Source organism: Corvus brachyrhynchos, unplaced genomic scaffold (genome assembly GCF_000691975.1).
Source record: "Corvus brachyrhynchos isolate BGI_N302 unplaced genomic scaffold, ASM69197v1 scaffold126, whole genome shotgun sequence".
Lineage (NCBI taxonomy): Eukaryota > Metazoa > Chordata > Aves > Passeriformes > Corvidae > Corvus > Corvus brachyrhynchos.
Genome location: NW_008239283.1, coordinates 9,139,969 through 9,167,383, shown reverse-complemented (window position 1 = coordinate 9,167,383; position 27,415 = coordinate 9,139,969). Strand labels below are relative to the sequence as shown.

Here is a 27,415-nt window from a genome sequence, read left to right as displayed (position 1 = left end):
CACCAGCTTAGACTTATAAAATGTATCTCCTTAACCATTCCCACGAATGGCCCTGTTGCAGCTTTAGGCTGTCCCTGACCAGGCAGCTGTGCTCTCAACACGTCTAACCCATCAAGGCAGCACTGGGATCATCATACAAAATGGGACGAAGAACAAGTGGAAACAGCAGTAGCGCCCACCCTCTGCAGCAAGCCCACACTCTAAAGCAATCACACAAAGCAAGGATGATGCTAAATTCAACTCCTACCCTGAGGGAAGGCAGATTCACAACTTTCACTCTTCCCCAGCAGGTAGGACAGCTAGTTCAAGGAAGAAAGACCCAAATCTGGTCTCTCCTCCCAAGAGAATTTATTAATTTTACATTCTGCAGTAATTGGATAAAAAAGAACAGGATGGGAAGGCAGGTTTTCTTTTTTCAAGTGTCTGTGCTAATTGCCAGGCAACAAAATCAAGCTTCCTCTTGGCTGCACTCTTCCTGGCCACAAATAACACACTTTTTGCTCCTCATGTTCTTGCTAAAACACAAAAGATGGAGGATACTTTTCCCCATCTTCTCTCACTCCTCTCTTCTCAGGGCTTACTTTAAAGGGAGGGTAAATCCTGAGTAGACAGAGATGCCCCCATAGGCAGACTTAAATCCAACACCTCAGCTTTAAGGAGAAAGAACCGTTCTCAGATCCTCACATTTGGATCTTCCAGCTAGTCCCAGGCAGTCCCTAACTGAGTCCAGGAGCATTAAAGCACCCCCTCTTTCCTGGTTGTGTGGGAGGCTCAGGTGTCCAACACCAGTTCTCTACCTCCTCCTAAACTGAACTGCCTGGTGTTGTCTGAAGTCAATACTTTGAAACCAGCACTAGGAAATCTGTCCCAGGCAATCTGCAAAACAGCAAATAAATCAAACTATAGGTCTCCTGTCACTTAAGACTGAAGCCATGGCTGCTGAATTTGCCTTGTTCTCCTCTCCCACATACTGTGATGGTATCAAACTCAGGGTTGAACTGACTTTTAGGATAACAGCAATTAATAGTGACCAGAAGGGATCATCTTCACCTACAAAGCCTGCTTCACCCACAGTCTTAGCATCACAGCCATGCTGCTAACATTAATCTTCTGCTCATGCTGACAGCTACCTCCCCGAAACAGGAATGGCACGAGACACTTGTATACCCAGGAAATAGCAGAACTCATCCACTTGGCTTTTGGCATTCTCTACAGCAGATCCAACAGTGAATGTGATCTCAGACACTTCACACAGCACAAATATTGCATGCAGGCAAGATATGGGCAGGATGATGAAGCAATCTGAGATTTTGGACTGCTTCTGTACCAGTGCCCTATTTACAGAAGAAAAGCTGTCCAAGTGCTCCATTTATTTCAAGCCTTTCTCAGCATTTAATTAAAACATTAAAACATATTCCAAAATGAATGGCAATCCACAATGTGGTCAATATTAAAAAAAAATTCTTCCTGAAAAATCTGTGAATGAGTAGCCATGCAAAACAGAATGCTTGCTTTCCCACTTACAGCAAGTTTTTCCTCTTCTAGCTATTTTTTTGCTAATTTCTCTTCAATTTCACACATGAGAAGCATGAAAGTTAATATTTTTCCATGTAAGTTAGTACTAACTTAGGAGCCAGCACTGTGTGATTTTGCTGGGAAAGGAAGAAACACCCGAGTACTTAAGGGAAGCCTAATGCCAGGCTTTGATAGCACAGAGTGGAATTGCTGGAGTGGATTAAGTCGGGAGCTCCCAGAAGGTCTCTAAAGGAATCCACTTCCTGGCACTGCAGTTTCTGACATCTGCTTTCCACAAAGGATGGAAAGCACGAACTTACAGAGGGCCCTGACACTTTACCATCAATTTAACTATTCACTAGCAAGACACTAGCTAAAAAACCCCAAATATTACTATTTGGACACAGGCCACTTGGGATTTTGTTCTGCAGCAATGCCAAACACTGTTGGGAAGTGTTTTCAGACACTCTCAGAAAGAAAAGCCTGCACATATCACAACACACTAAAAGAAAATTGAAAAAAAAAATTAAACCTTAGATCCTCTTGCTATCCTACTTGATAAAAAAGCAACAATATTTTAGTATAAACCTATGGCTAGACTCTGATCTCAAACACACTACCATAAAAAAAAAAAAAAAAGCAGTAGGTGAAAAATTCAATGAATATTCTGTCTGGGTTTCAGCTCCATATCCTGTTTGCACACGGTTTACTATGCCTATAAAGTTGAAGATATGAAGCAAGTGCACAAGACAAAAAGCCCATAAACCAATTCCAAGCAAAAGGAGCATTAAAACACAGTCATAATTTTTCACAAAAATAAGCAAGGGTTCAACAGCAACAAAGGTCACACATATTTTGCCCATCAAAAGGTAAGGAAGGGAAGTTTTGTAGGAACAGGAATTATTTATGCCCCTGACAGTCCTGCTTTCAGCACTGCTGCCTAGTTCTAGCACAGATGTGGCTACATTTAGGCAGTGGCTGGCTATTTCACATCCCTTCTCCCTGCAGTGCCTTCCCCCTGAACACAGAAGGATGTATATTACACATGTCCAGCACGATAGGAGCTTGTAAATGTGGCAACACGGGGGAGACTTCCAAGCCTCCCACGAGCACATCTGGCGGACAAGGCCTGCATCTCAGCCACACTTCAGCAAACCCCGAGTGTGTGATTATTAACATGCTCCAGTCTCACTGACATCCATGGGATTCCAGCATGTGCTTACATGCTTGCTTGGATGAGAGCCTCTGCAGGTAACAGCTCCTGGCTCCCCGGGGAAGCACCGGCAGCTGACAGGGTGTAGGAAGGGGTAGGGCAATACCAGCTGACAGTGAGCCAAAGAGACAAACTCATCCCTGCTGGCCCAGGAAGCCAAATGCCACCATTCTGCAATGCAAGTACCAGCCCTGTCCTTCCTCCTAGCTTTGGCGAAAAAAACCATTCAGCCACCCAGACAGACTCTGCATCCCATGAGGGGCTCTCAGTATTTACCCAACTGGCTCAGAGTCCCTCTCACCTGGCACTGCCAGAGAAATCAGCAGCATTCCCAAATGGAGGGAAGAGCATTATCAAAAGATACAACCTGCCAGGTCATTTGGCAACAAGAACATGCAATTGTAATAGAGTTTAGCAAAGACATTTTGCCATGAGGCACAATGCTAGTACCTTGCAAATTGTATGTAGCTTACAATATCAAAAAATCAAGTATCTTTTTTAATCAGGGCTTTAACCTGACCAGCAGAGTGAAACAACCTTAAAAGGAGTGGGAGAAATGAACAGGATCAAGGAACAGGTCTTCCTCCTACCTTTGAAGGCAAGATCAGCAGATACACATTGGGAAGTGACAGGAATGGCTCGTACTAGCAGTGACACCACAATAAGTAGTGTCTATGTAATCTATCCTTTAAGCCCAAGAAAATGAAAGGGTGCTGTTTGCTACGTGCTCAGACTGGGGAGCTTGCTGTCACAAGAGGATTAGAAGTTAGACAAGTTAACCAAAGGGGAAAAAAAAAAGCCAACACACAGAGGGAAGCAGGCAGAACCATTTACATGGAAAGGCTTTAAGACAGCTGGAAGGAGGGAGAATATTCACAGGAAAGCACCATTGTATGCTTGCTTCTTGCTAGTCAGTCAGATAGGGTATCAAGTGAAGCAAGATTTTTGTCTGACCTAATACAATTATTCTCAGAAATCTCAGAGATACATAAGAAAACTAGAAAAGCCATCAAACAATGATGGCTGCTGGATGCAGCAGGTTCAAAAGGGCGGTTATGAAGCAAGATGTGCAAGACTACAGAAAGCCTGCAGTTCTTTAAAAGCACAGACACTAAGTTGTGTGTAAGGTATGTCACAAACATGATTTTACCTCCCAGTAAAAGCTTAGAGCAAACCATGGCTTGAACTGGATAGTTTGACATCATTCAACACAGGGCAGGCAGCCCAGGAATGCAGATCTAAGAGATAACTCTTGTCCTTAAAGCAGCAGGTTTTTCTCCTTTCCAAAGGCTTACCTTATGCTCTACACACTGGAGACTAGATTCAGCCTGACTTCTGCTGGCATAACATAAGCTGTGTGTGCTGGTGGGTTCCTTGAAAGACATTTGTGATGCATTAAGATCTTTCTAGTGAGTCTCACAAAAGGCAAGTTTTTATACTTCCACCCAGTTTGCTTCAGGGAAGGAGCCATATTCACATGCGCAAAGCCAGCGAGGTGTAGCACCCAGAAAGCTGATCACCTCTAGCAGTGTCTTCCTTAATGCTACCAAGGAGTAAACTTCAAAGTAACAGGTTAGGTAGTCCCAGGAATATGCATGGGAATTGCTTCCTGATTTCAGTGGGAGGGGACATGCTGACATGCAGTATTAGGAACAGTGTCAAGATCAAGACAGTGACTGGTCACACATCCTTGTCTTTTAATAGAAAAGCACATTGGAATCATAAAAGTTCTACAAAATTTTCTGGACAAACTTTGGATGACAATTCCCACTGGTTTACCTGGTACACAGTGCACTGCAGCCACAGCATCCTGTTCACTTAAAGACAGCCAGAACTCAGACTCCATCTCTTCCACTCAATTTCTTTTGCTCAGCTATTACACTCCATGCATTAAGATGTTGCTTGCTGCCTGATGGCTGCAGCAACCAGCTTACGAGTTTTGATAGTTTCATTTCTGCTTTAAAGAGACACAAAGTACTGGCAAATAAGGAAAGAAAAATATGTCCTGACTCACCTAAGGCAGAACATGCCAGGTTCATAGGCTACACAGGCCATCAGTGTAACATGCAGGGATCTCAGCAAAGCAGCACCTGCACTCCTGGGTGAGAGCTTCCCACAGGAGCTTAAGCTGGAGTACTTTGCCACGATTGCTAGTTAACAGCATCTCTCTAGAAGGTTGTAGAGGATGAGGCAGTGCAGGCAAAGCCCCACTGAAAGCCCAGAGCTTTGTACATCATTGTGAAACACGCAGAGCACCAGAGAAGGTTATGAGGCAGAAGAACAAGGTTTTGCTTTCAGGCTTACAAGGCATGTGGCTGTGCTTTTGAGCCAATTTTTGCCATCTAGAGGTGGTTACTTAAAGCCTGTATAATCTAACTTGGAGGGGATGGAGGTTTACCAGTACCTAGTCAGGCAAACTGCTATCCCTGAAGGCTTTACAGTCTGATCCAGACAGGAACAAACAATTATGGACTTGGTTTCAAAGCAGGAAGTGGATTCAGCAATGGGGAGTGCTCAGCAGATGAAAAAGCAGTGTGATTTTTATAAAGGATTCAGAGATTAAGTAGATTAGAGTGCTTCTCCTGGGCACTAAATATTTGAAATGTGTTGGGAAATAGAAGAAGCACATAAATGTGTATTATGAAACATCAATGACTGCCCAGTTGGAGCACTTGGTAGCTTCCAGCATGGACTAGGTAACAATCAATCTTCAAGACTATGATCTTTTAGTGCTTTTCTTTTTGTAGAAACCCACACAGATCATGCCATCATCAGAGGACAGTTAAAATATGTAAATGTCAGAGGCCAATCTAAAAGCACCTCAGCAAGATAATAAAAATTATCTACAGCTAATGGATAACTGATTTCTTGTTCTTCTTCTCCCTCTTTTAGAGCCTTATGAAAAAAAGTGCACAATAATGTACAATAAGCATCCCAATTATGCTTATGGACCTTCTAGATCATAAAATACAGAAATTAGGTATCTAAGATATGGCACAGGCTCCTTTCCTTACACACAGAAAACACGCATCAGTTGAGTCTATAGCCTTTGTGCCAGAAACAGAAGCAGGGAATCAGCTGTCCTATGATTTCTCACTCTGCAGCTGATTTCCAAGATATTTTCTGGTTTAAAATACTAAATAATAAGAAATTATCCTCATTTTGCTGGCATGAATCTGAAGCAACATCTTATCAGTGATGTTGGGTCAGCAAGCAGCATCTCTCCTTAGTTATGGGTGAGTAAGTACACTGGAACAAATGAGTTAATATTAACTAATTGGCAACAGAAAGATGGTTCTCTTCCAAATAACTCCAAACAAAGACTGATAAAAATCAACAAGATTTAATATCATCCACAACTTCAATTACGTTCTAATGCTCCAAAAGTAAGTGAAAGGCATTTACATGTCAACCCCCCTAAATGTTTCCAGTTATGACTGAAGCAGGCTTGACTCCTCACATCACCCCATTACACCAACAGCATTGAACAGACTGTTGTACTACAAACAGTATAAAAACAGAACAAAGTTAGAAAATGCAAACTAAACATGAATCCAACCCAGTGTCTTCTAGTCTGTAGCCTAGGGTTATGTTAATTTCAACCTGCCACTGAGGTCCGTGCTTTGCCAATCCCCTGCATTTGCACTCACAACAAGGTGTGACTCAGTCTCCAGCTCCATGTACCAACTTTTCCTCTCCTGTTTCCCTGGGGGGAAATGTGGTGCTCTCAGTTGTGCTGCTCTGCTGATCCCAGACCTTGCCTCCAGCAGAAGAAGGCAGAAGATTTTTAGCCATGGCAAAGATCCAACTGTCTCAAGACACTTGCTTGGACTTGGAAAAACAGCCAATTATCCAGGCTTCCCAAAATACCTAACTGTGCTAACACCGGTTTCATACTTCCAACTATGTAATCTGGAATAAAATCACAGACCTTTTCTTGTTTAAAAACAAATAAACTTTAACTAGATATCAGCACTAAGTTGGGGGAGGGGGTGACATCTGCTGGTTGGTGAACATGTTTCGTCATTTGATGTCTCCTGGCCATGCTGAACAACAGCAATATTGGAATTTGGATAGACAAACAAACCTTCCTGATTTCCAAAGAACTGCCTCTTACTATGACTTCTTGGACACTGTACCCAACCTTAACAGTTCTGCACTGTCCTCCTCTTCAAATTTCCTTTGCTTGGTCACTTTAAGATTTGAGTCTCGGTGAGTCACATATAATTGAAAATGTGAGCAATAGCTTGGAGCAATTAGCAGTCCCTGTGCTGAAGGGGAAACTCAGGTAAGAAAGACTGAAACAGATCCAGCTTGCTCAAAACAGACATTTTCTCCTAACTTATACAGCCTATTGGACACCAAATTATCAAACCATAACCAAGGATCACTGCTGTCTTCTGCTACAAGGCAGAAGCAGCCCAGAAACATAACAAACTGGAGTGACATCTTATCAGGACATCACTGACACAAAGATTAACCCTTTCCCAACTAAATTATATACCAGCTATTCTTGAAATAGTTCTTAGAGTGTAGAGGAAGATTTGATTTTATGCAGTTTAGGGACAGTGCACCACTCCCTCTAATATTGCTCTGATACAGTGTAAAGAAAACTGTAGAAGAGTGCTCAGAACTTCCTTTCCCTCTTCAGCTATCCTTTGAAAGTGCCCTTTGCGCACAAACTAGTGAATCCTCACTTAATCTCCTGCTCAGTGGGATCCAGTCAAAGGGCAGCTCCTCCTGCCCTCCTGGATAGAGCAGTGCTGTGAAGTCAGCAGTGGGAGTGAGCTGGAGGGCCACCACGGGAAGGGAATTTGTGACCTTCTGGCTCTAGGCTATGAGTTTGACCAACCAGGCCTTGCCCAAATGCATTCTCAGTTAATTTTTTACAGGCTTAACTGAATCAGCAAGTCCCAACTACAGGTAAAAATACTTTGAGCATATTCCCAGGTATATATTTAGCCTAGCTCATGTGGATACTCAAGTGCAGGTACCTTTCTTAACTTCAGGAATGCTGATATTCTCAAACTAATGATAGACAGATGATGCCTTTCCTGGGCTGCATCATGGTTCTGAAAGCCTCATTTACACAGGGATCAGAAAATACTCATACACAGAATGAAAAATCCAGAACCAGTGCCCCCACTTAATACAGCTGTGCACACACAACAGATGGCAAAACAGGAACATACCTGCAGTGTCCTGCTGTGACAGCTGTCACCCAAAGATCCCACTGCAGCTACTGATGTCTCATTATGAAGATGCTGTATAAAACTGTGGCAAATCAAATGTGCAGCACAGCAGCTACTTGCTGAGAGCAATACAGCTCAATTATTCTGTAAAGAAGTGCCAGAACCCCCCCCCTCTCATTCCTGGTTTATCTTTTTCTGCTTTTCCTTGGGAGGCACCTCATGCAAAGCCTGAAGAACCTTTCCACACCACAAGAACACAGAGGCATAAAGCATGGTGTTTTCAACATTGTTCTTAGCAGTCCCACAAGTACAGTGAATTCTGACGGGCATTAAAAACAATGCCAGGGACAATCGGGAAAAGTCTTGCTAGAAACATTAGTTTTGGAGGATTTTTAGACAAAAAATACAAAGGGCACTGAGTCAACGTGAGCTGAGAAGCATGCAAGCAGGAAAACTTGCCAATAAAAGGCACTCCTTCTGAACATAATGTTTTGTCTAACTGCTTTATCAGAAAATCAATTTACAACTGCTTCTTACTACTCTGAACTGAATATGACAGGGGTGCAATGGCTCTATATCAAGAAGAGGAAGGTAGGCAGAGTAGGGTGGCCCTCATTCACTAAAGCATTAAACATCATCTACTTTTGCATTTCAGAGAAATCCAGACTGTTAGTTTCTTTCCCTGAGAGCGTTTTTTGGCTTGCTGTTTTCATTTTCAAACAGTACAGCTTCTGCTACTCACAGCTAAAATAACCTTGTGTCAGTCACCCAATGCTCTGGAGCAGTCTGGTCTATTATAATCACCCTTTTCATGGCCAAATCTCTTCAGACAGAGACGCCTAAAACTGCGAATTTAGGACAACCCTGTTGCAGAGAAGAATAAATGCCTTAGGTTTCAAATGAAGGACTTTGGTAACAAAGCCATCACAGACTGATAGATAAATTCTGGTAGCACTTTCCAGAAGGTTTAGTTCTAACTTGTGACATGCACAAGGTAGGTTAAAAGACCCAACCTGGAAATCAAGCTACAAAGATTAACTTTAAATGTAATTTGAATTAATCTACCTAAAATGTTATCATGCCTCTTTATTCTTGCTTAACTTCAGAATACTTTCAGTTTTGTATACAAATTCTCTCATAAAAAGAAAAATGCAATTCACCCTTCCCTTTGCTTCTTTCTCTGCTGCTGTACCATGGCCTTTTTGTCCGTTTTCTTCTGTTACTCACCAGTCCCCAGCTCTCCCAGCATGGCCCAATTTCACCATTCAATTTTCACACACAATTCTGCTTGAACATGGCCTTTGTGTTCTCCAGTACATTTTGTATTCTTACCTGTACAGACAGAGGCAGCACAGTGCCCCCAGCACGCTCTAAAAAATAATTAAACATGCACTTTTTTCCTACAGTGTCTCAGTCTCTCCCAGAACGAGCAGGGAAATCCTGGGAAATTAACAAACAATGGTGTGCCACTCCAGACAGCTCTAAGTCCACATAAACAGCTCTGACAGTCTCAACTTTCTTCCTCACTGTTTCAGCATGTAAAAATCCTGTCTCTTCATACTCAGGAGACTTAATACTGATTTGTTCTACTGCCAAGATGGCACAACAAGTTTGCCTGTTAAGACTCACAGGTGCTACATTTCTTCAGCAGGTCCATATTGCTTTCCCAGCAGCAATGATGAAACAGTCACTCACCTCCTTGTGGGAATCCTTATGTGCTTCCAGTGTTTTCATGATAGTCAGCTCCGCATAATTCTTAAACCTCGCCGGCTGGTTCCGTAGAATCTCCCTCAGGACTCGCAGTGCCAGGGCTCTTATCGAATGCTGTGTCAAGAAAAATAGACGTTAGAAAAAGTTGCTTCTCAAAATTGTAGTTTGAAGTGAATTCTCGTGGCTCACCAGGAATTCTCACGGCTCCCTACACCACCAGCCCCAGTGGAGTGAGCAGTGGAATCAATGTAACAAATTCAGAATTGGGCTCCTTGCTTGCTTGTGCACAAAAAGCCACATAAAATGACTGTTCTCACATATACAAGAATCAGAATAACTACTTTGTTAAATTCCGTACTTTCGGCAATGAAGTACAAATTTGTACTCACAGGAGGACATCTGCATTACATGAATCTACAAAGAAGGTCAGATCATTTATGTTTTGCCCTTCCTCTTTTGCTCAGCTTGGAAGGTATCAAACTGGGCTCCATCCATGTCACAGAGCTGTTTCTCATATACTGATGCAATAAGACTGACCCTTCTTGTAACTCCTATGGAAATTACTTTCAAGGATTTAAGTTACTGTAGTCAACACTGACCTGTGTCTTCATTCTTCATATCAAAAGATCATGAGCAGAAGGGGTTTATAACACCTGTTTCAATTTCATAATTTACATTAAATTTTTGACCTGTGGCCACTCCAAATAGATTCAATTGTTTCAGCAGAGGAATACTTACTCTACTTCATACTCTGCCTTTAAAATATGCGCTTTGCTATTCATCTGCAAAATTCATACAGTAGCACAAATCACATGTATTTAAGACAAAGTCACCAGATCTTCTGATACTTGTCTGATGGTGCTATGATTCAACATGTAGAACTAGAGCAGTTCATGCTTAAACTAAGAACAATGACTGAGAAAATGTCAGCCACCTACCCTGCTTCAGAATTAACATTTCTGAGTGTGCCATATATTTTACAAGGAGTGTAAGAAATACAATAGATTTTTGAATCAGATGAAACAAAAAAAAAGAACTGTGAGTGCTTTGAAGCCTCAATATTGTACTGTTCAGATGGAGCATGGCTCTGATGTGAAGGTGCAGCGGGGTGTTGAGCCTTTACCAAATATCATTGTGCTGCAAGCTGAACAAATATCCCTGAATGGAAAAAAGCTTAGCCTGTAAATTACCACTTTGATCAACTACCAAACATAAAGCTGTGATAATAACACAGCTTTCTTTAACATTTCAAAACAAGATTTCCTATAAAAGCAGCTTGTTCTTGATGACATTTTGTAAGAGACAGAGACCCACCCCATAAGATCTAATACCCTGGGGTCTTTAAACCACGCAGAGAAAAAGAAAATTAATTTATTCTAGAATGCCTTTATTCTTCTTGTTGGGAATGGGTATAATATAGGTAAGAGCTTGTAACTTTATCCTAACTCAGAAGAGAACAACTACTGAAGTCTTGATAGTTTTTTAGAAGACTAGAACTTCTTTTCTGCTTCTAGTTTAATTTCCTAGCTATTTATTAGTAACACTCTGGAGGGCAGGAGAAAAACTTGAACACTTTGGAGTAACTTAAAACTCATCACTGAACTGAGTGAAAACTAGAGTTGCCAACCTTCAAAAGAAAAAATGAGCAGCGCAGTATCACTGATGAGTGGCAGGTTTCATTTAAACTGGTGTGTAGGAAATATTACCCAAGATGAAGCAATGTACAGGAGAGTTAAGACAAAATCTACATCTCACATCTTTGTCTCCAAGCGTTTCCAGCAGCAAGAGCAGAATGGTCTTGAAATGCTCCTCCCAAACTCCAAGATTATCTTCCCTTGTGATCTTTAGCAATTCCAGGAGAGCTCCTTTCCGCTCCTCCACCCGCTCGTTGTGGTTGGAGAGCTCTTTCAGAAGATCAGCCACCAAATCCGAATGGTCAATGGGTACTTCTAGGACAAATGGCAGCAAATCATTTGGAGAAATGGGGAAAAGATCAAAGGTGCCAAGATTGCTAACCCTCTACAAAATAAGGTGCATGTAACAAGGGGCCCCCCAAAAATGCATTAAATTCCAGGTGGCCTCAGTCAAGCAAGCAATAGAATTGGACTAGCCCATAATTTAACCTGAGTTCATAGCATGGCTCATGCATCTGCACATGGCTTCTAATGAATCAGGAAGAGATGACAATTGGACTTCTTCCAGTTCCAACAATTACTTCTACAAGATGAGAACTGCCATGGTTTTTCCCAGACACACACACCCAAAACCAGTGGTCACATGTATGACCTTTAGATTAAAGTACAGTGACTCATCAGTGTACTGCAAAAGAATAAAGCTGATGTGTAGCAGCACTTAAATGAAGTCAAACACTCAATAACAACAAGCTGTTGAGTGAGGCGTTTCAGCCATGAAGAGGGGAAGGTCCCAAAGCAGTGTCCCTACAGATGCATGTGGTGCTTAAGGGACTAGTTTGCAGGAAACCCCAGGCAAACAAGAATCAAAACCACAGTATAATATTTTTTCTCAATAGCCACAGATGAGGTTCTGCTGGGACACGAGAACAAAGGGTATTTCATACCAAGCCTTGGCTCAGATGCAAAGTAATACACAACACATGCACAGGCAGGCACGTATCTGAGAGCACTACCCGTACACAAATACACCAGAAAGGCAGCAAGCTGCCTGCAGTGCTACGAGGTGAGCTGACACAAACCATCCCGAAGCTGATCCATGTCGTCATCGAACACTGCTTCCTTCAGTGCAGTCTTGTCGTAAGTGTTGATTGTGTCAGCGTAAGGATAGGGGTTGTATTCCCGAGCACGGGGCCCTGAAAAGGCGCGGGGAGGCTGAGTGTTCAGGAGGGAGGTTTTGTTATCCAGAGCCATCCTTCCACCTTCCACAATGTCACTGCTTCCACGGACATCACCGGTAGGGAGAGCAAGGCCACCATCTCGAGATACCTGGCGGATCAAGCAGAGAAAAAAAGGTATGTTCAAAATTCTATGCAAACTGTAGCATTTCTGGAGTTCACCCACCAATAGGAAGAGGCACAGAATTATTTACATGTATTATTTATACATACCACTTAAGTAAAACTTCGATTACTACCTCTTTCTTTCACACGACTATACCTGCTCAAAAAAATCTCATGATCACAGTTTCTGTAACCACTCTTGCAGCATAAGATACCATATGAGCCGTGCACTTGGCAGTGATCACAGGTCCTAAGCCTGTGAAGGAAACCATTCATGCATTTTAAGAACTAACACTTCCCACTACAGACCTGACTACGCACACTCCATGCAAAAGCCACCACTGAGCCATGCCGAACCGGAGGAACACTAGACTGTTTCCATCCTACATGGGAATCCCACAGAAGCCCAGTGAGCACATTCCACAGGAGGCCAGAGTTCAAAGGGAGCCAAGGGAAACAGTCAGCGAAACCCCATAATTAAGGTATAAGAAGCTAACAACCAATACGCAGAAGACGCCTATAAGAATACAGCAGGAAAAACTAGATTTTGTACATTAGCAATCCACAGACAGGTTTGATCACAATGTTTTAAATTGATCAAAACGTTTTAAAATTTCATCTATGTGGGAACATTAATCAATGGAATACTTACAATGTCACAGTCTTTCTTTCCATCACGTTTGATTGGCTCATTCAGGTCCTCTTGACTACGAAAGCTAAATTTCTCAATCGCTTCTGTGACTCCACGAAGAGAGCTGTAGATTTCATCAGAGTTTAGGTTCTCCGTGTCATAATCCAGCATACTAAAGACCAAACGTATATGAAATGTTACAAATGAAATTGGAATCCGCTTCTGACTGTTAACAAAAACAAGCTGGAGACAGATGGTTCGGAGTACCCTTACTAACAGTGACTGGTAACACAACATGGATGGAATCAAAGCAGAGTTCGGGTCTGAGTTTCCCTCAAACAGGGCTAAAACAAGGAGAAACACTGCTGTAAGTGAAGGGAAAACAGGTCCATTGTTTCTTACATTCAGTAAGTGCGCTACCTTCTGTAAACAAAAAAACCCTATCCACAGCATGGCAGTGTATTTAAAAAGGAAAATAATATCAATCACTATGAGAACTCAAAGGGTTGTGACAGCTGATGGAAATGAAATCAGTGAAATTTAAGTTTAATAATATATTAAACTATGACAGATTTAAATGGAAAGGAAAATGTATCTTGACATAAACCTTAGTCTAACATGGCCCATTTTAATTTATAAAGTAGTAAAACCTAACTCACTGACACAGTGCCTTGATAAAAAAAGCATTTCAGTTTGGCCCTAAGTTTGGGAATTCTCTCACTCAAATCTGACACTTTCCTGCAATCTATTTGTTCCTCAGAAATTTCTCAGCAACATAAATCCTCAAAAGTTTTGGGATTCCTTGAGGAGTTATCCAAAATTAAGTCCCATGATAAAATGCCTTGCATACAAGGGCAGATGATATTAAAAGATCTGGCTAAAGAGAAGTTCCTACAAGCTTGGAGAAAATAAAGAGGCATTATTGGCAGGGTTTTGCTCTATCTAGGAGAAGTTGAGTTTGCATGACAATCACTAAATTAATAGATCCAGCACCAGAGAACAATTTCTGGCAGAGTCTCGGATCTCAGCAGAGCCAGAAGCAAATAGACTGAATCAGACATTTACATCAAGTTGTTTGTCAATAAATGGCAAGAAGTGGCTCCCTACAGTGGTGAATTACTATTTCATAACACTTTGGGAAGGATGACAGGCTGGGCTTGGAGGCAGATGGCTGGACAGAGTTGTGTTCCTTTTCCACAAAAGAAAGATTCCCTATGAGGTGGGTGGGGGAAAAACCCAAACAAACAAACAAGAAAATCCCTTCTGAATTCTGGGTACACAGCTGTTATTTTCAATGGAACTAAAAGTAGGATATTAAATATCTATTAAATATCTAGAACCACAGCTTTTTATCTGGAAGAAACTTGGGAACTTCAGACAGACGATAAGATTGGTGCTGCCCAATTCCTTTGGGATTAAAACACTGAAAATAGCCATAATCCCTGGCTCCCAAGCAACACGCTCGCACTACACTCACACAAGCATCAGCACCGTGTATTTTGGCAAAGAAACCAAAGAACAACGCCCCAAACAGTGTCTGGCAGGTCAGGGAGAGCAAGAAACCACTTAAAGAACAGACCAAGATCAGGAAACAAAAGCTGTTCGTGAACCTACAGATGTTGAAGTATCCAGGGCTTTTGAGACAGCTGAACAACACTACTGCACTGTGTTGGCTTTCCAGACAGATGCGAAGGCAGTTTTTAGGTTCTTCAGAAGTACCACCCAGGAATAGAAAAATCTTTGTTTCATACAACCTCAAAAATCTACGTTTGAAGCTCAAGCACATTCAATTCATAGATCTTAAAGGGTTTTTCACACAACATTGAAGTGGGCAATGGAATCACCATTTGAAAAGGTGTATACTTGTGACACTACCTGTGTACTCACACCAAGAGATGACATGACTTACCAAAGCTCACACAATTAAATCCATGGCAAAAAACCCAAGAAATAATCACAGATATAATACTGACAATAAACCTTCTGCTGAAATCATCACTTCTTTCCTCAGGGATGAATTTTGCTCTACACTGTTACCAAAGAACAATCAGAATACAGACTCTTCAGTGCTAAAGGACTAAAGCAATTTCTCAGTGCCACCAATCTGATGCATTTGTCAAAGCACAAACCCACATTTTAATAAAAATCTAAAGAAACCAGTGATTTCATATGTCAGGAGTAAGCCTGTGTAGGAGGTCACATTATGGCTGTGCTCTACATGAATGAAAATTCTACAATGTGAACACACGTCTCTACTGACAGTATGTGCACTGGAATACTTCACAGACAACACAATGGGGGGGGAATAAAAGTAAAATGGAACTACACTCACCTTTCAGGGGAAAAAAAAAGGCACAAAAGGGAAAAAAATAATTATGACCCATGCAGAAAACTAGAGGAAAGGCACAGGATGAGTAAGAAGTGAGTAGAGATGAGCAGTGTTTAGGGATGTCACAACATTATTTTCCATCTGCTGCACAAAACCAATGCAGCTGTCTGTAAGTTTACCAAGATACAATTTGGCAGTTTTCCAGTCTGGCATAAAATACATTTTACTTCCATAAATTGTTACTCAGTTTCCAATCCAAACTATGTGTAAGTAATCCACAGTTTTGTGTCTTCAAGCAGTACACAGTAACTCACATCCTTGCACTTTCAGGCTCTGGGCTGGAATATACATTACATTATTCCAAACCTTATTATCTGGTTTCAGATAAAAAAAAAAAAAAAAAAAGGAAAGAAAAAACACGCTCAACTAGTTTTATTCCAAAAAATCAACATGGATCTCCTCCATAGATATCTCCACAGTGTCCTGGCAGAGTCAGAACATTAATCTAAAGTTTTTAATTCTGCAGGTATTCACAGAGGTAACTACTACTGTATTCTATTTTCTCTCTCAGATGTCACAGCTTCTCAAATTTTGAGCCCTCAAAGAAAAAATTCTTTGCTTTTCTTTCAATAGTTTTTCATTAGGAACTTTTTGCTTTAAGGAAAGGCTATACATAGTCCTTCCTCAGGTAGGAAGGACTAAGTCTAAGTCATGAGAAACCACATTTACAGATAGTCTCTTCTCAGGGTTTAAACTTAAAAAAATCTAAGGAATTTAACAGAGATCTGACAAATTACATTTGTATTCAGGTTGGGTTTTTTTATTAAAACCAGCATACAGCTTTAGTCCAGTATATTGATCCAAGATCTGTATGCAGACTGGAACAAAATGTGAGGGCACAGGACAAGGAATAGGTGTCGAAACTGTGACTGATAAAATCTTGTGGTAAGGACAATTTTAATTTCAATACTACAAATTTCCAAGATGTTCCACAATCACATTATACAAGAAAAGCTCTATGTGAAGTCACTCCTGAGCTGTATGTGTCCATCTGGAGGTACTCAAGTGCCACATGCACAGTGCAGCCTAATTGAAAGATCCTGCCCCTGGTATCATAATGCAACCAGCACCTGCCAAAAGTGCTCAGCAACTGTGTTCTGCATTGGAAACCAACTGTGAAACATCTTCCCTGCCATCTTCTTGAATGGGTGCAAGAGTCTGGAAAAATCCACTTTTTTTTATCCCCCCTTGCATGCTGCATCTTCCCCAAGCAGCGAGCAAGTGGCTGCCCAACACTCCTGCTCTCTGAAAGCTATCATCATCTCTTCTCCTTTTCCAACCAAAGCCTCTGCAAATCCCACATTTGAACAAATCCCACAGTGTGAAAGGGAAATAATACTGTGACACCTCAGACAAGTTGGTTTAACAGGTAGCTTGTTACCTGGGAGAGTAAGAGCGTCTGAAAGTCTTGTGGGAAGGAGCAGTGGGGATGGAGTTAGGCTGAGAAAGGGGAGGGGGGTGCTTCGACAGCCCGTCTGCACTCCAACCCCAGAGCCGACTGCCGTGACCAGAGGAGAAACAAAAGAGAGAAAAAACAGAGAAAGGAGAGGGAGGAAAAAAAAAAAAGAAACTATAATCTGAGTGGCTTAGTGCTGTCATGCTGCCTTGGAGAGAGAAAAAAATTAATAGAAACAAAATTAAACAAGAATACTCCGTTGAGCCTCACAAGTCATTGTTTTGGCCTTTAGTATTCATTTCCATTTTTATTCCTAACATAATATGATTAACAAAAAATCCAGCCCCTGCTTGTACTAACCAGCAGATTTTACAAATGGATATAGCCTCTATAAACAACTCTATTTATAATGTTCTACGCAAACAATCCCTGGCCGCATGTGTATTCAAACTCTAAGCAGGTATTTCTAAGCAACAGGATTTCCCTGGAAGAAAGGAAAATTGGAGTTTATTTTTTTATCAGAAAGACACCTGAAGGTAGCTTGTAAAGTTTGTCTCCTGGTGCCTCTATAAAAGCCTGCAATCAGGCCCTACACAACCAGAAAACCTTTGCAAGGCTTAGGATCTGATCCTGTTTCACCAGATTCAAACGGAACCCAAATATGCAGCAAGTGAAAGTCAGTCTAGAGTGTAAATGCATCATGGGGACTTGGCCCAGGTCTCAGCAGACAAAGCTGGAACGACTGGGTAAAACCAGCCTCCGAGTTGATCCAGATCTCTCCTTAAACTTTCACAGCCCCTTTGAGTTACTGTTTGACCCTGTGCCTTTGGGTTGAGACATCCATCCCTTTGTCAATTTGTCTAACCTCTGCTTTTGTCCTTTTCCCATTATGGTACATGGATTTTAAAAATCACCTTCTAAATGAGAATAAATGCTTGAGCTGATGGAGTATTCACAACACTACTTTGTTTCTATTACATTTCAGCACTTTGTCTTGGATAGTTGTATTTGTATATGTGCAGGTGAAAGATACTTTAAGATCAGAAGTGACAAACAAGTCAAGAATTGCTCCAGTGCAAACAGCAGCAAAGCCAGTTAAAAAACTCCTCTGAAGAGCAGTATCAAGAATTTCACGCATTAACCATCAATCAAATCCCACAGCTATTACATGCCACTATAATCATGTAAATACCCCAGACTCCCAGACTGCTGATCAGAAGTCTCACAGCTCAGGTCTCACCTACCTGAACACGGGCCACCAAACAATACAGGCTTGTCCTTATTGCATAAAGTGGGTGGCTTATTTTAATTCTGTTTCCATGCCTTTGCTTGCTCAACTTAATACTGAAAGTGTCAAATTTTGTTTTTAATGGTATTTTCTATTATCAGTGAAATAGCAAGCATGTAAACTTACATAGCCAGATAGAATTGTTAGCCTTTTATTCTGATGTATTTCCTCTAAAGAGCTTTGAAGGACTAAATTTTTTTAAAAATTTTTAGGTGATTTTTGTTTATTTGTTTTTAATAATTGAAACTACACACAGGCTTCTGGGTTACTAATAATTGCAGAAACCCATCCCAAATGCATTCATTCACTATTCCTTCAAGTACTCCTACAAAATTCTAGGTGAAAGTTTCCAACCTGAATGTAACATTTAAGTTTACAGAAGTTGATCTACCATTCAGAACAGTATACTAACACCAAAGGACTTTACAACTTAGTGTTTTCCTTTCTGTACTACAACGTAATTTATTAAATCTCAGAAGATTTTCTCTGTCCAGCACAAACTCAAGCCATTCATCTGTGCTTTGCCTAGGAAACATTCCTCTCTTTCAGTCTTAAGTCTGGGGTTTTTTTCCTATTATTTTCAGTCTTCCCAAGTGCCCTTCCCTGCTTTTCTTTTTCAGAAGGAACATCTTTCTTCCATAACTCCTCTCACCAAAAACTAAAACTGTTAAGGGGAAAAAAAAAAAAGCAGATACAAATGCAGAAGTAACTCACAGATGTAGTGGATATGTTATAGTGACCATGCAGCAGAACCGGAGGGAGTAATGAAGGCAGGAGAAAAGACTCTGTCCAAGACCCTGAAAGCATGCTACCATCCTGAAGGTCCTGCAGACGACTTCAGGGGATACTTAAGTAGACGCTATCATCTGGATAGGCAAAGCAGCTGCTTGCAGAGTCCAGTTCAACCAAAACATTCAAAATCTATCCAGAGAACCCAAATACATGTACACATAAATACATACATACACACACCCCCCAAAAGATCAGTCATCTGGAATACATACATAATACAGTAAATCTGTATCAATGAAACCTTGCTGATTAATGTTGAGGCTATTGTCCACAAACCATTAATAATATGGGAGAGCAGCTTAGCAGCATTTTCATATTCCTACAGGACCCAAACATCCTTTCCACACATATCCCAGCTCCAAAGACATGTATGCCTCTGGTTTTCACTCCAATCCATGCATCAAGAAAAATAATAAAAGGAAAGCATATTCTTCAAAACCAAAGCTGGCATTAAGAACTGGAGATAACCCTTCCACTGACTGCACTCAGACTGCCTGCACAAGACACAGGCAGGCACAAGGTAAGCAGGGCCTGGACATGGAGCACCCCAGGAGGCAATGGGAATACACAACCTGACTACAAACCTTTGACGGTAGGCCCCATGAAAATGTAAAGCCAAGCCCACTTTTGGAGGAGAGGTACACAAAGAAACTGGGAATCTTCATCCTTTACACTGCTATCAGAATGATCTGGCTGTGCTTATGTTCCAAGTTTGTAGAGAGAAAAGTGATATTTCACCCCAATGCTGAATAGCAAACAACAAGCATTTGAAATGGAAACATGACACTGAAGCACCTATACCAAAAAATGTAATACTGCAGCCTACCCTACTTACCACAATCTGTTAGCACATCTTTCAAAGCCTTTTCTCTGAAAGAAGGACAACCAGAGCTACATTCTCCCTTTAAATCAGGACCATGCCCAAACTGTGCTGCACAAGACATTTTCAAGGAGGATGCAGCCCAGCAGAGCATCAGAAGCTACTGCCTCTAATTTGCAGTATTTGCCACTGCCTTTTCTACAAATGGCAAAAATCGGCAGATACTGTAACTGCTCAGAGGTCACTCACCACAAAAAAGTACAACTTCTCCCCTCCAAATATTTTAAAGGGCTTTCATAGCAGCTTCCACCTTTACCTATCACTGAAGAGTAACTTTTAAACACTCCTCCCGAATAACTAAATCCATCAAGGAAGCAGGACATGCTTCTTGAAGACACCTAAATTTTTGAATAAACACCCCCAAGAACTCTACAGAAAATGGAAGGAATGATTCTTTTCTAAAGGAAATTCCTGGCCAACTGCATCCACGGCAGAATGCTCTGGAATTACATGCCCTCTCTAACTAATGCTTGAGAATAAATCACATGGGGAAAAAACCCCTTCAGTTTCTAAACCCAAAATTCTAGAAAACAACAGCAACAATGTACACTGGATTAATCAATACTTTGATATTTGCCTCCTGACATCAAGAGGTGAGAAGAAAGCAAAGACAAATAGAAAACAGTGAGTGAAGTGGCAATAAACAGTCGTGTCCCAATGGCAAAACCCAAAAAGCATGGTAAAAGGTTGTGGAATTATAAAATAAGTGCCACATGCAAACACGGCCAACAAAACCACAACATAACCACAAGGAGACACAGTTAATAATTTCCCATGACAGAAATCAGCAGGGCAACAATGCTCAAGTTAGTCAAAAAGGAAGCAACATAGTTGGAACCATTCCCCTGAAACTCTACCACTTAATTTCTTAATGAAACCTTTGTGGAAAAAACTCGTAATAAGCAACTCGACCTTGGCTTGCAAACTCATCTTTTAGTTTGGAATTACAGCAGATTTAGAAGTTGCAAAAATGTATCTAGATATCCAAAATTTTCTCAGGAAACCCCAATGGTTCTTATGCTGCTGGAATTAGTACAATTCTTCATTAAATGCTAAAGGCCTGTACTTTCCCTGACACACTGGAACTCACGTGTCTAAGCACCCCTTCAGAGAGAGATTTGCAAGCAACAAACGCAGATCACAGATTTCAGTGTAAACTGCTACACGGCACAATGAACTGCAGTCCTCACCCAACATGGTTCCTTCCTTACATTTCTTCCACAAGAAATGTCATGAAGAGGACAGGCAGACAAGGGCAGCAAATTTAAGCTTTCCCAGCATGAATCAGATCTCGTCCAGGTAAGAGCTTGATACTTTCCTCCAATATTTCTGCGGTCCCAGAAGATACTGTTTACAATGTCATCTCTCCTGCTCTAAGTTTTAATGGTGCAAAACATCCACATTCCCAGCATCCAAGAGTCCATGCTGGCTGAATACAAGATTTTGGAGTGGACCAATATATTCTAGGGTAGCACCTGCAGCTTCAGCAAAACACCTGGTTGCAATAGACCTGCTGCCCAAAAGACCAGGCCGCTACTCTGCTGGTGAGCAGCCAAGTGAGCAATTTGGGAGGTATTCAGCACTGAAACGTAGTCACCACCTCTGCTTGTCCTGCATCCTCACAAAGAATAAGAGGGGAACAGGAGATGCAGCACTTCTCTCAGCAGCACAAGCACTGTACTACAGTCAGAGGAATTACTGATCTCAAGTCCACACCTAAAAAATAGGCACAACCTGAAACTCCTGTTCTGACAGTGATCACAGACTTTGTGACATATGCAGTCTCAACAAGACCTTATTTCTTATGCTGCCAATTAATATTACCTTTATTTATTACCCATAAATGTAATTCTGAAGAAGGCCATGAAAGAAAACTAACATGATAAGAAAAGACATTAAAGATTACACAGATAGCATGAGGACTGGAACACTGAAGTCAATCACCAACCACATATTATCATGTTCAAACACTGCTTCTTTGCAGAAATCTACTGTAAACTTTTTGTCTTGTTTTTGCTTTCAAAGTGAGTCATATTCTGCAAACACACACTCGGTGTTGAAATCCTTTAGTATTTTGCAAGGGGTTTAATTAGCCTGCCACATTACCTTGGAGACAGTCCACCATGGGAACAGTTGGTAGGTGAAGTTAAGGGGCTGGTTCTGCTGCTGGAGTGCCGGGAAGGAGTCCGACCAAGGGTATTGCTGGGAGAACCCTAACACAGAAGCAGGAAGACAGGGATTAGCAACGTGTTGCAATGCACAGACAGGAGTACAACAACAGGTCCAAACATTGCCTCTGTTTGCTCTAGACAAGCTTAGTGCAGTTTTGATTATGCCTCTTGACCTAAAAATCTGCAGCCATGGTTCATCTAGTCTTTAATGTGCTCCTGAAGATACGATTCTGAGGATAAAGCAAGTGTATGTACACTTCTGTACAACCACAGTACCTGCAAATTTCAATACACAGCATGTACGGCCTGCAAATATTGCCAGAGAAATGGTTCATCAATCCAGCTATCCAGCTTCTCAAACAAGATTTGCAAGGCTCCAAAATATGCTCACCATTACCCTGGCAATTTAGCATTCTAATTACACAGCTATTTTCCACATTGTCTAAAGCATTCTGATTATGCTTGTTAGGAGCATAAGTAAGCAGTCTAACTTATCATTTTTCCACTGGTCTGCACAATTTTTTATACCACAGCAAAATGAGTAGAAATTGCTCTCAATTCTGACACTTTTCACACAGAGTCAAAAGTATTAGAGATTCCAGACCATTTGCCTGGAAGCCTAACACTGCAGTTCTAGCTTAGCCTAAATTCTACTCGGCCCTGTTAAAGTGCAAAGATAGGGGGGTTCAAATTCCAGCAAGTTCACAAGATTTCCACATTAAAAAGAATAAAAGTTCCCTAATCCTTGCTGCTCTGGGAAGGGAAAGAAATTTCCTATTTAAATCTTCTACTAACATATTCCTTCAGTGAAATAAAAGTATGTAAGAGCTTCATAGAAAAGCAGAACATCAGGTAATAGGCATAGACTGAGGTGACCTTGTAGGTCACATTAAAGATCCTGCAAACTCCTTAAAAGACAATATATCTGTCATTAAACTGATCTCAATAATAGTCATAAGCCCAGAAAATCTGTGGTATCAGGATCTGTTTTAGCCAAAAAAGTCATTACTGGCAGGACTTTCAAAAGCACCACCAACTTGAAAGCACAAACCCCACCAATTTTAATGCACTTTTCAGTAATTTTTTAATCTCTTCTGGTTAGGACTGTATTAAATTTTAAAATAACTCAGTTTTTTATTTTAATGGTCCCTATTAAAAGCAACATCAAACAAAAGCCTCTGTTGCCACATTGCTTCAAGACAACAGTTACAGATAATTCAAACTGAACATCTGCAACAGCTTATCAATGAGCTGCTGTCTTTGGGGCTCTGCTGTTTGCAAGGACAAGGGCGTCTCACCACACTGGTGTTACTGGAGTTCTTGAGGTGGTTGTGCAGGAGCTTGGTAGCACCATCCTGGAATGTTTTTGGCAAGGCACCAAGTAACATGGTAAACTCAGGGGTGTTCAGTTCAAAGAGAGAAATCAGGACTATTTGTGCTGCCTGAAAAGAGGAAGAAAGAAGAGACCATCAGTTTTTATTCTTTGAAAAGAGCATGCATTCTCATAGTAGTGAACCTTACAGTAAATGATGTGTGTTTCACTCAAAAAGAAGACTCCTCTACCAGACAAATCTTTGAAATGTTCTTTGTAATGTATTATAATAGCAATAGTTAATTTTTTTAGTTCTTAAAGCTTAAATATATTTTTGCATTTATATAATTATTTGCCCAGATGTGAAGTGTACAGCTATTCACAACTAGTGAGAAACTTTTACCATTGGCCTGTCCAGCACATATTTCAATTGAACAGGTTACTGCAAAGATTTACTGAGAACAAATAAAACTAGAAGTTCAAATAAGTATGAAGACTCTAGGACTGCAATTTGTCATTCCTGGGCTTTTCATGTGTGAGTGGGACTAATTCTCTTCCCACCCAACCTCTCCTCCTAGGGATCCTAAGTTTGTTTCATCAAATAGATAATCCACCTCTCCTTGTAAATCTTAACCCCACTGAGGCTGTTTCAGCAATTCAAGACTCCATCTGAAGTAGAAGATCTATGAGGATGGTAAGAACCACCATTCTCTAATCCATGGAGGATGGTAAGAACCACCATTCTCTAATCCATGGACAGGCTAAACCCCACCAGATTTCCTAAATTTAGCAAGTGAAACTGAGGTGCCACTGAAACAATTGAGAATTCTACCATTAATTTTAGTGGACAGGGTTTGCTTTATCTGCCTCAGAGAACTGCTGCCAGAACAGGATCTCCCCATATCCATTAGCAAACATACAGCTCTGCATATCCTGAACTAAGACAATGGAATCAAATGGGAATGGAAGCAGAATAAATCACAGTGTGCAGACCTGAAAAAGTAATTAACATCACATGTTCCTAACTAGACTTCCCCAGCAGCATCCAACCTGCATGGATGCACCAATTCTACGGGGTTTTTCCCGGACTTTACTTTGAAAGTATACAAACATACAAACATTGATAAATAGAACAATAAAAATGAAGCACTGATGAATGACCTCTGATGGTCTGCAGCAGCACCTTCTCCAAGGGGCGTGTAGCCATTGACACATCAACTTCCAGAATATGTATCTGGACACAAAGCAGCGGCTTGGGCTCACAAAGTTCTGTGAGCTCACAAAGCTCACACACGCTCTTATTTTGGAAAAGCATACACACATGCTTAGGAAGAGCAGATGCTTGTGTTTGACCCTTTCAGGAACTTTCTAAAATCTCCTAAAAATGAAAAACAACTTTGAAAAGGGTGTAAATGTAATTCCCTGCTGTGGGGATAAATGTACATTCATTGCTCTCATCAATTTAAAGAAGGATTTTTTAGTAAATAATGTGTTCACAAACATACTGTGCCATAATTAAGTGTATCTGCAATTCCCTATGGAGTGGAATTCTTCACAGATGATGAACTTGAGTACACAAGAACCTTTCATAATGGAGGGGAATCACAGTACCTCATTGTTTCAGTGTGCAAACTGCAACTCAAGCTATACTGTTTTCTTCTGCCATCAGCAGCAACTAGCACAGCTTTGTATAGAAAAACATTTTCCATCTATGAAAGTTTGGTCAGTGTCATCCTTTTCATTTGGCCAACAAAGGAACCCACAGCACTCAATGAGCTTCCAAGGACTGCAGCAAACAAGGTCTTCAGACTTCATTCCAGATGGATCATGCTGCCTCTCCTGCCAAAACTCTCACTGACTTGAACAGAAACACAGTATGTCATTATTCACTCTATTATAAAGATCTAAGGATGAAAGAAGTGGGGAGATAATTTTCCCTGTGGCTTTCTCAATTCCATAGTCTACTCTCCTCTGACCTGAAGTTTTGGGCAACTCTGCCATGAAGCCTGCCTGGTATCCAACAAGGAAGTGTATTTCTGTCCATTTTGATCCAAGAACTTTTAAGTTTTCACCAGCACAGTATTTTCTGTAATAAAAATATTACTGCACACAAGAGATCTCAGAACAAGGAACAGCAAGTTTCAGTGAATGCAAAGTGACAAGTCATGCCAGAGTACATTCCCACTGGTGAACAGCATGCGCATCCTCGATGGTTAGGAGTGGACATGCAGATCCTCCATGTCAGAACAAGCAGATCTCACATTCATCGAGATTAAAAACAAACAAAGAAACCCAAAAACCCCAAAACTGCAAAAAAACCCCAAACCAAACCCCATGAAAATTGATCAACAAGGTTCCCAGACTGAGAGATTGCTTAGAGATTAGAATATCTGGAGTTATCAACTGGTAAGTTAGGAGCTGCCCAAGGTGTGAAAGGATTTCCGATACCTTTGTCCCACGAATCTCCCACTGATGGCTTAGAAATAAAGTCCATCCTTGGAGACCTCCTAAGTAAGTAGGGCAACCAGGTGCAAGAGCACACACACACTTTACGATGGGACATTCTGGAAGGACCTTTCTTGTATGACAGAGATGTTCCAGATGCATCTCACAAATCTGAGCAAAACCTTCATCAAAGCTCCACCACAAACACTAATACCACAGACATTGTCCTACAGGAGTAGCTGAGAGAAGTTTCAGGTCTCAGAGGTCACTACAGTTTTGTTCCACTTTTGCACTTTGACTTTAATAAAAACAGAACTACGTCTGCCCTCCCTCTTTGCACAAAATACAGCTTGTCTTTAGGAGTGGCTGTCAGTATTCTGTGTACCCAGTGCTCTTCAGCAGCTTCCCTATCGCCTGTAAATAGTCATTGGGCTTTGAATGAAGTGCTGAACAGTAGCTCCCAGTGTTCACAATCTTTTGTGGCCTCAAAGAAAACAGACCTATAGTTTATGCCTTTTGAAATAAAGCCAAGGACTACTACATCCTGAGAATGGTGCTCCAGTAAAAGTCTCAAAGGCAACACTGGAGTTACATGGGTAAAACCCTGTCTGTGCTCTTTCTAAATCGTCCTCAGCCATCCAACTTCACTTCCAAGTTTATTTCAGGCAAAAGCCATTATATGGAAGTGCACCCATAATTTCCTACCCAATATTTAACACACAAAGGTCTTGGTCCCTACTACCATAAGATGAACACTGTTACTTACTGGCTTCAAAAGCTGGAAGATCCATGCTAGCTTGAAATCACATTTGTAACATGCTCCAAGTCTCACTCCTGCAATACTTCCCATTTCTAGTACCAATAATTTTATTTCAGTAATGAAGAGCATCAGGAGCAGCATTTCCACATCTGTCTTAATAGTTAGATCTGGACACACTTGATAACCCTCTAAGTTTCACTTACCTAGCATATTTTTACCTAATCAAAGGATATCTTCTACAGATAATGTTAAAAAGAATTTTGAATCTGTGGATTTTCAGCTTGTGACAAATCAGAGACATTTTCATAATCTCCGAATTTCTCGACATCTTCTGAAAATCTTGTTTCACTAGATTACTGTCAGAGTAAATAAATTTAACAAGCAATAAAAAAACCTTATTTCTGTACACAATGCACAAACATTCTCCATGCAACCCTCATGCTTGATGATATATAGTCTGAAGAAAGTAATATCTGAATTTTCCCTTGCCTTTGTGTCCCTGTACCATTAGTACAGAACACTAATCCATCTCCTTCAGTGACATATAACGTAGACCCTACAGATTATCTAACCTTAATGAAGCCATTCTCTGCTGGCTTGAGCTGGGGAAAACTCCAGTCACTTCAGAGCCCGACTATGCTAGAGAGGGGGTCTGGCTCAGTGTCAGATTCTTGAATCATTTGCAAAGGACTGCTTATGTAACTTCATTATTTTCCTTATCACAATGCAGTGAGGGATCAGGTTCCA

The 27,415-nt window shown here is 41.0% G+C and overlaps 1 protein-coding gene across 1 annotated transcript in view; it reads right to left on the bottom strand.

Annotated features, from left to right (window-relative positions):
- CLASP1 (cytoplasmic linker associated protein 1) overlaps window positions 1-27,415 on the bottom strand; it is a 162,229-nt gene that overhangs the window by 8,708 nt on the left and 126,106 nt on the right. Inside the window, exons 31-37 of the mRNA XM_008638298.2 lie at window positions 23,450-23,593; window positions 22,087-22,193; window positions 17,006-17,122; window positions 13,257-13,407; window positions 12,344-12,590; window positions 11,386-11,576; window positions 9,616-9,744 (exon numbers count right to left, since the gene is read on the bottom strand). Of these exons, the coding sequence (XP_008636520.1) occupies window positions 9,616-9,744; window positions 11,386-11,576; window positions 12,344-12,590; window positions 13,257-13,407; window positions 17,006-17,122; window positions 22,087-22,193; window positions 23,450-23,593 (1,086 nt within the window). The remainder of the gene's footprint in view (window positions 1-9,615; window positions 9,745-11,385; window positions 11,577-12,343; window positions 12,591-13,256; window positions 13,408-17,005; window positions 17,123-22,086; window positions 22,194-23,449; window positions 23,594-27,415) is intronic.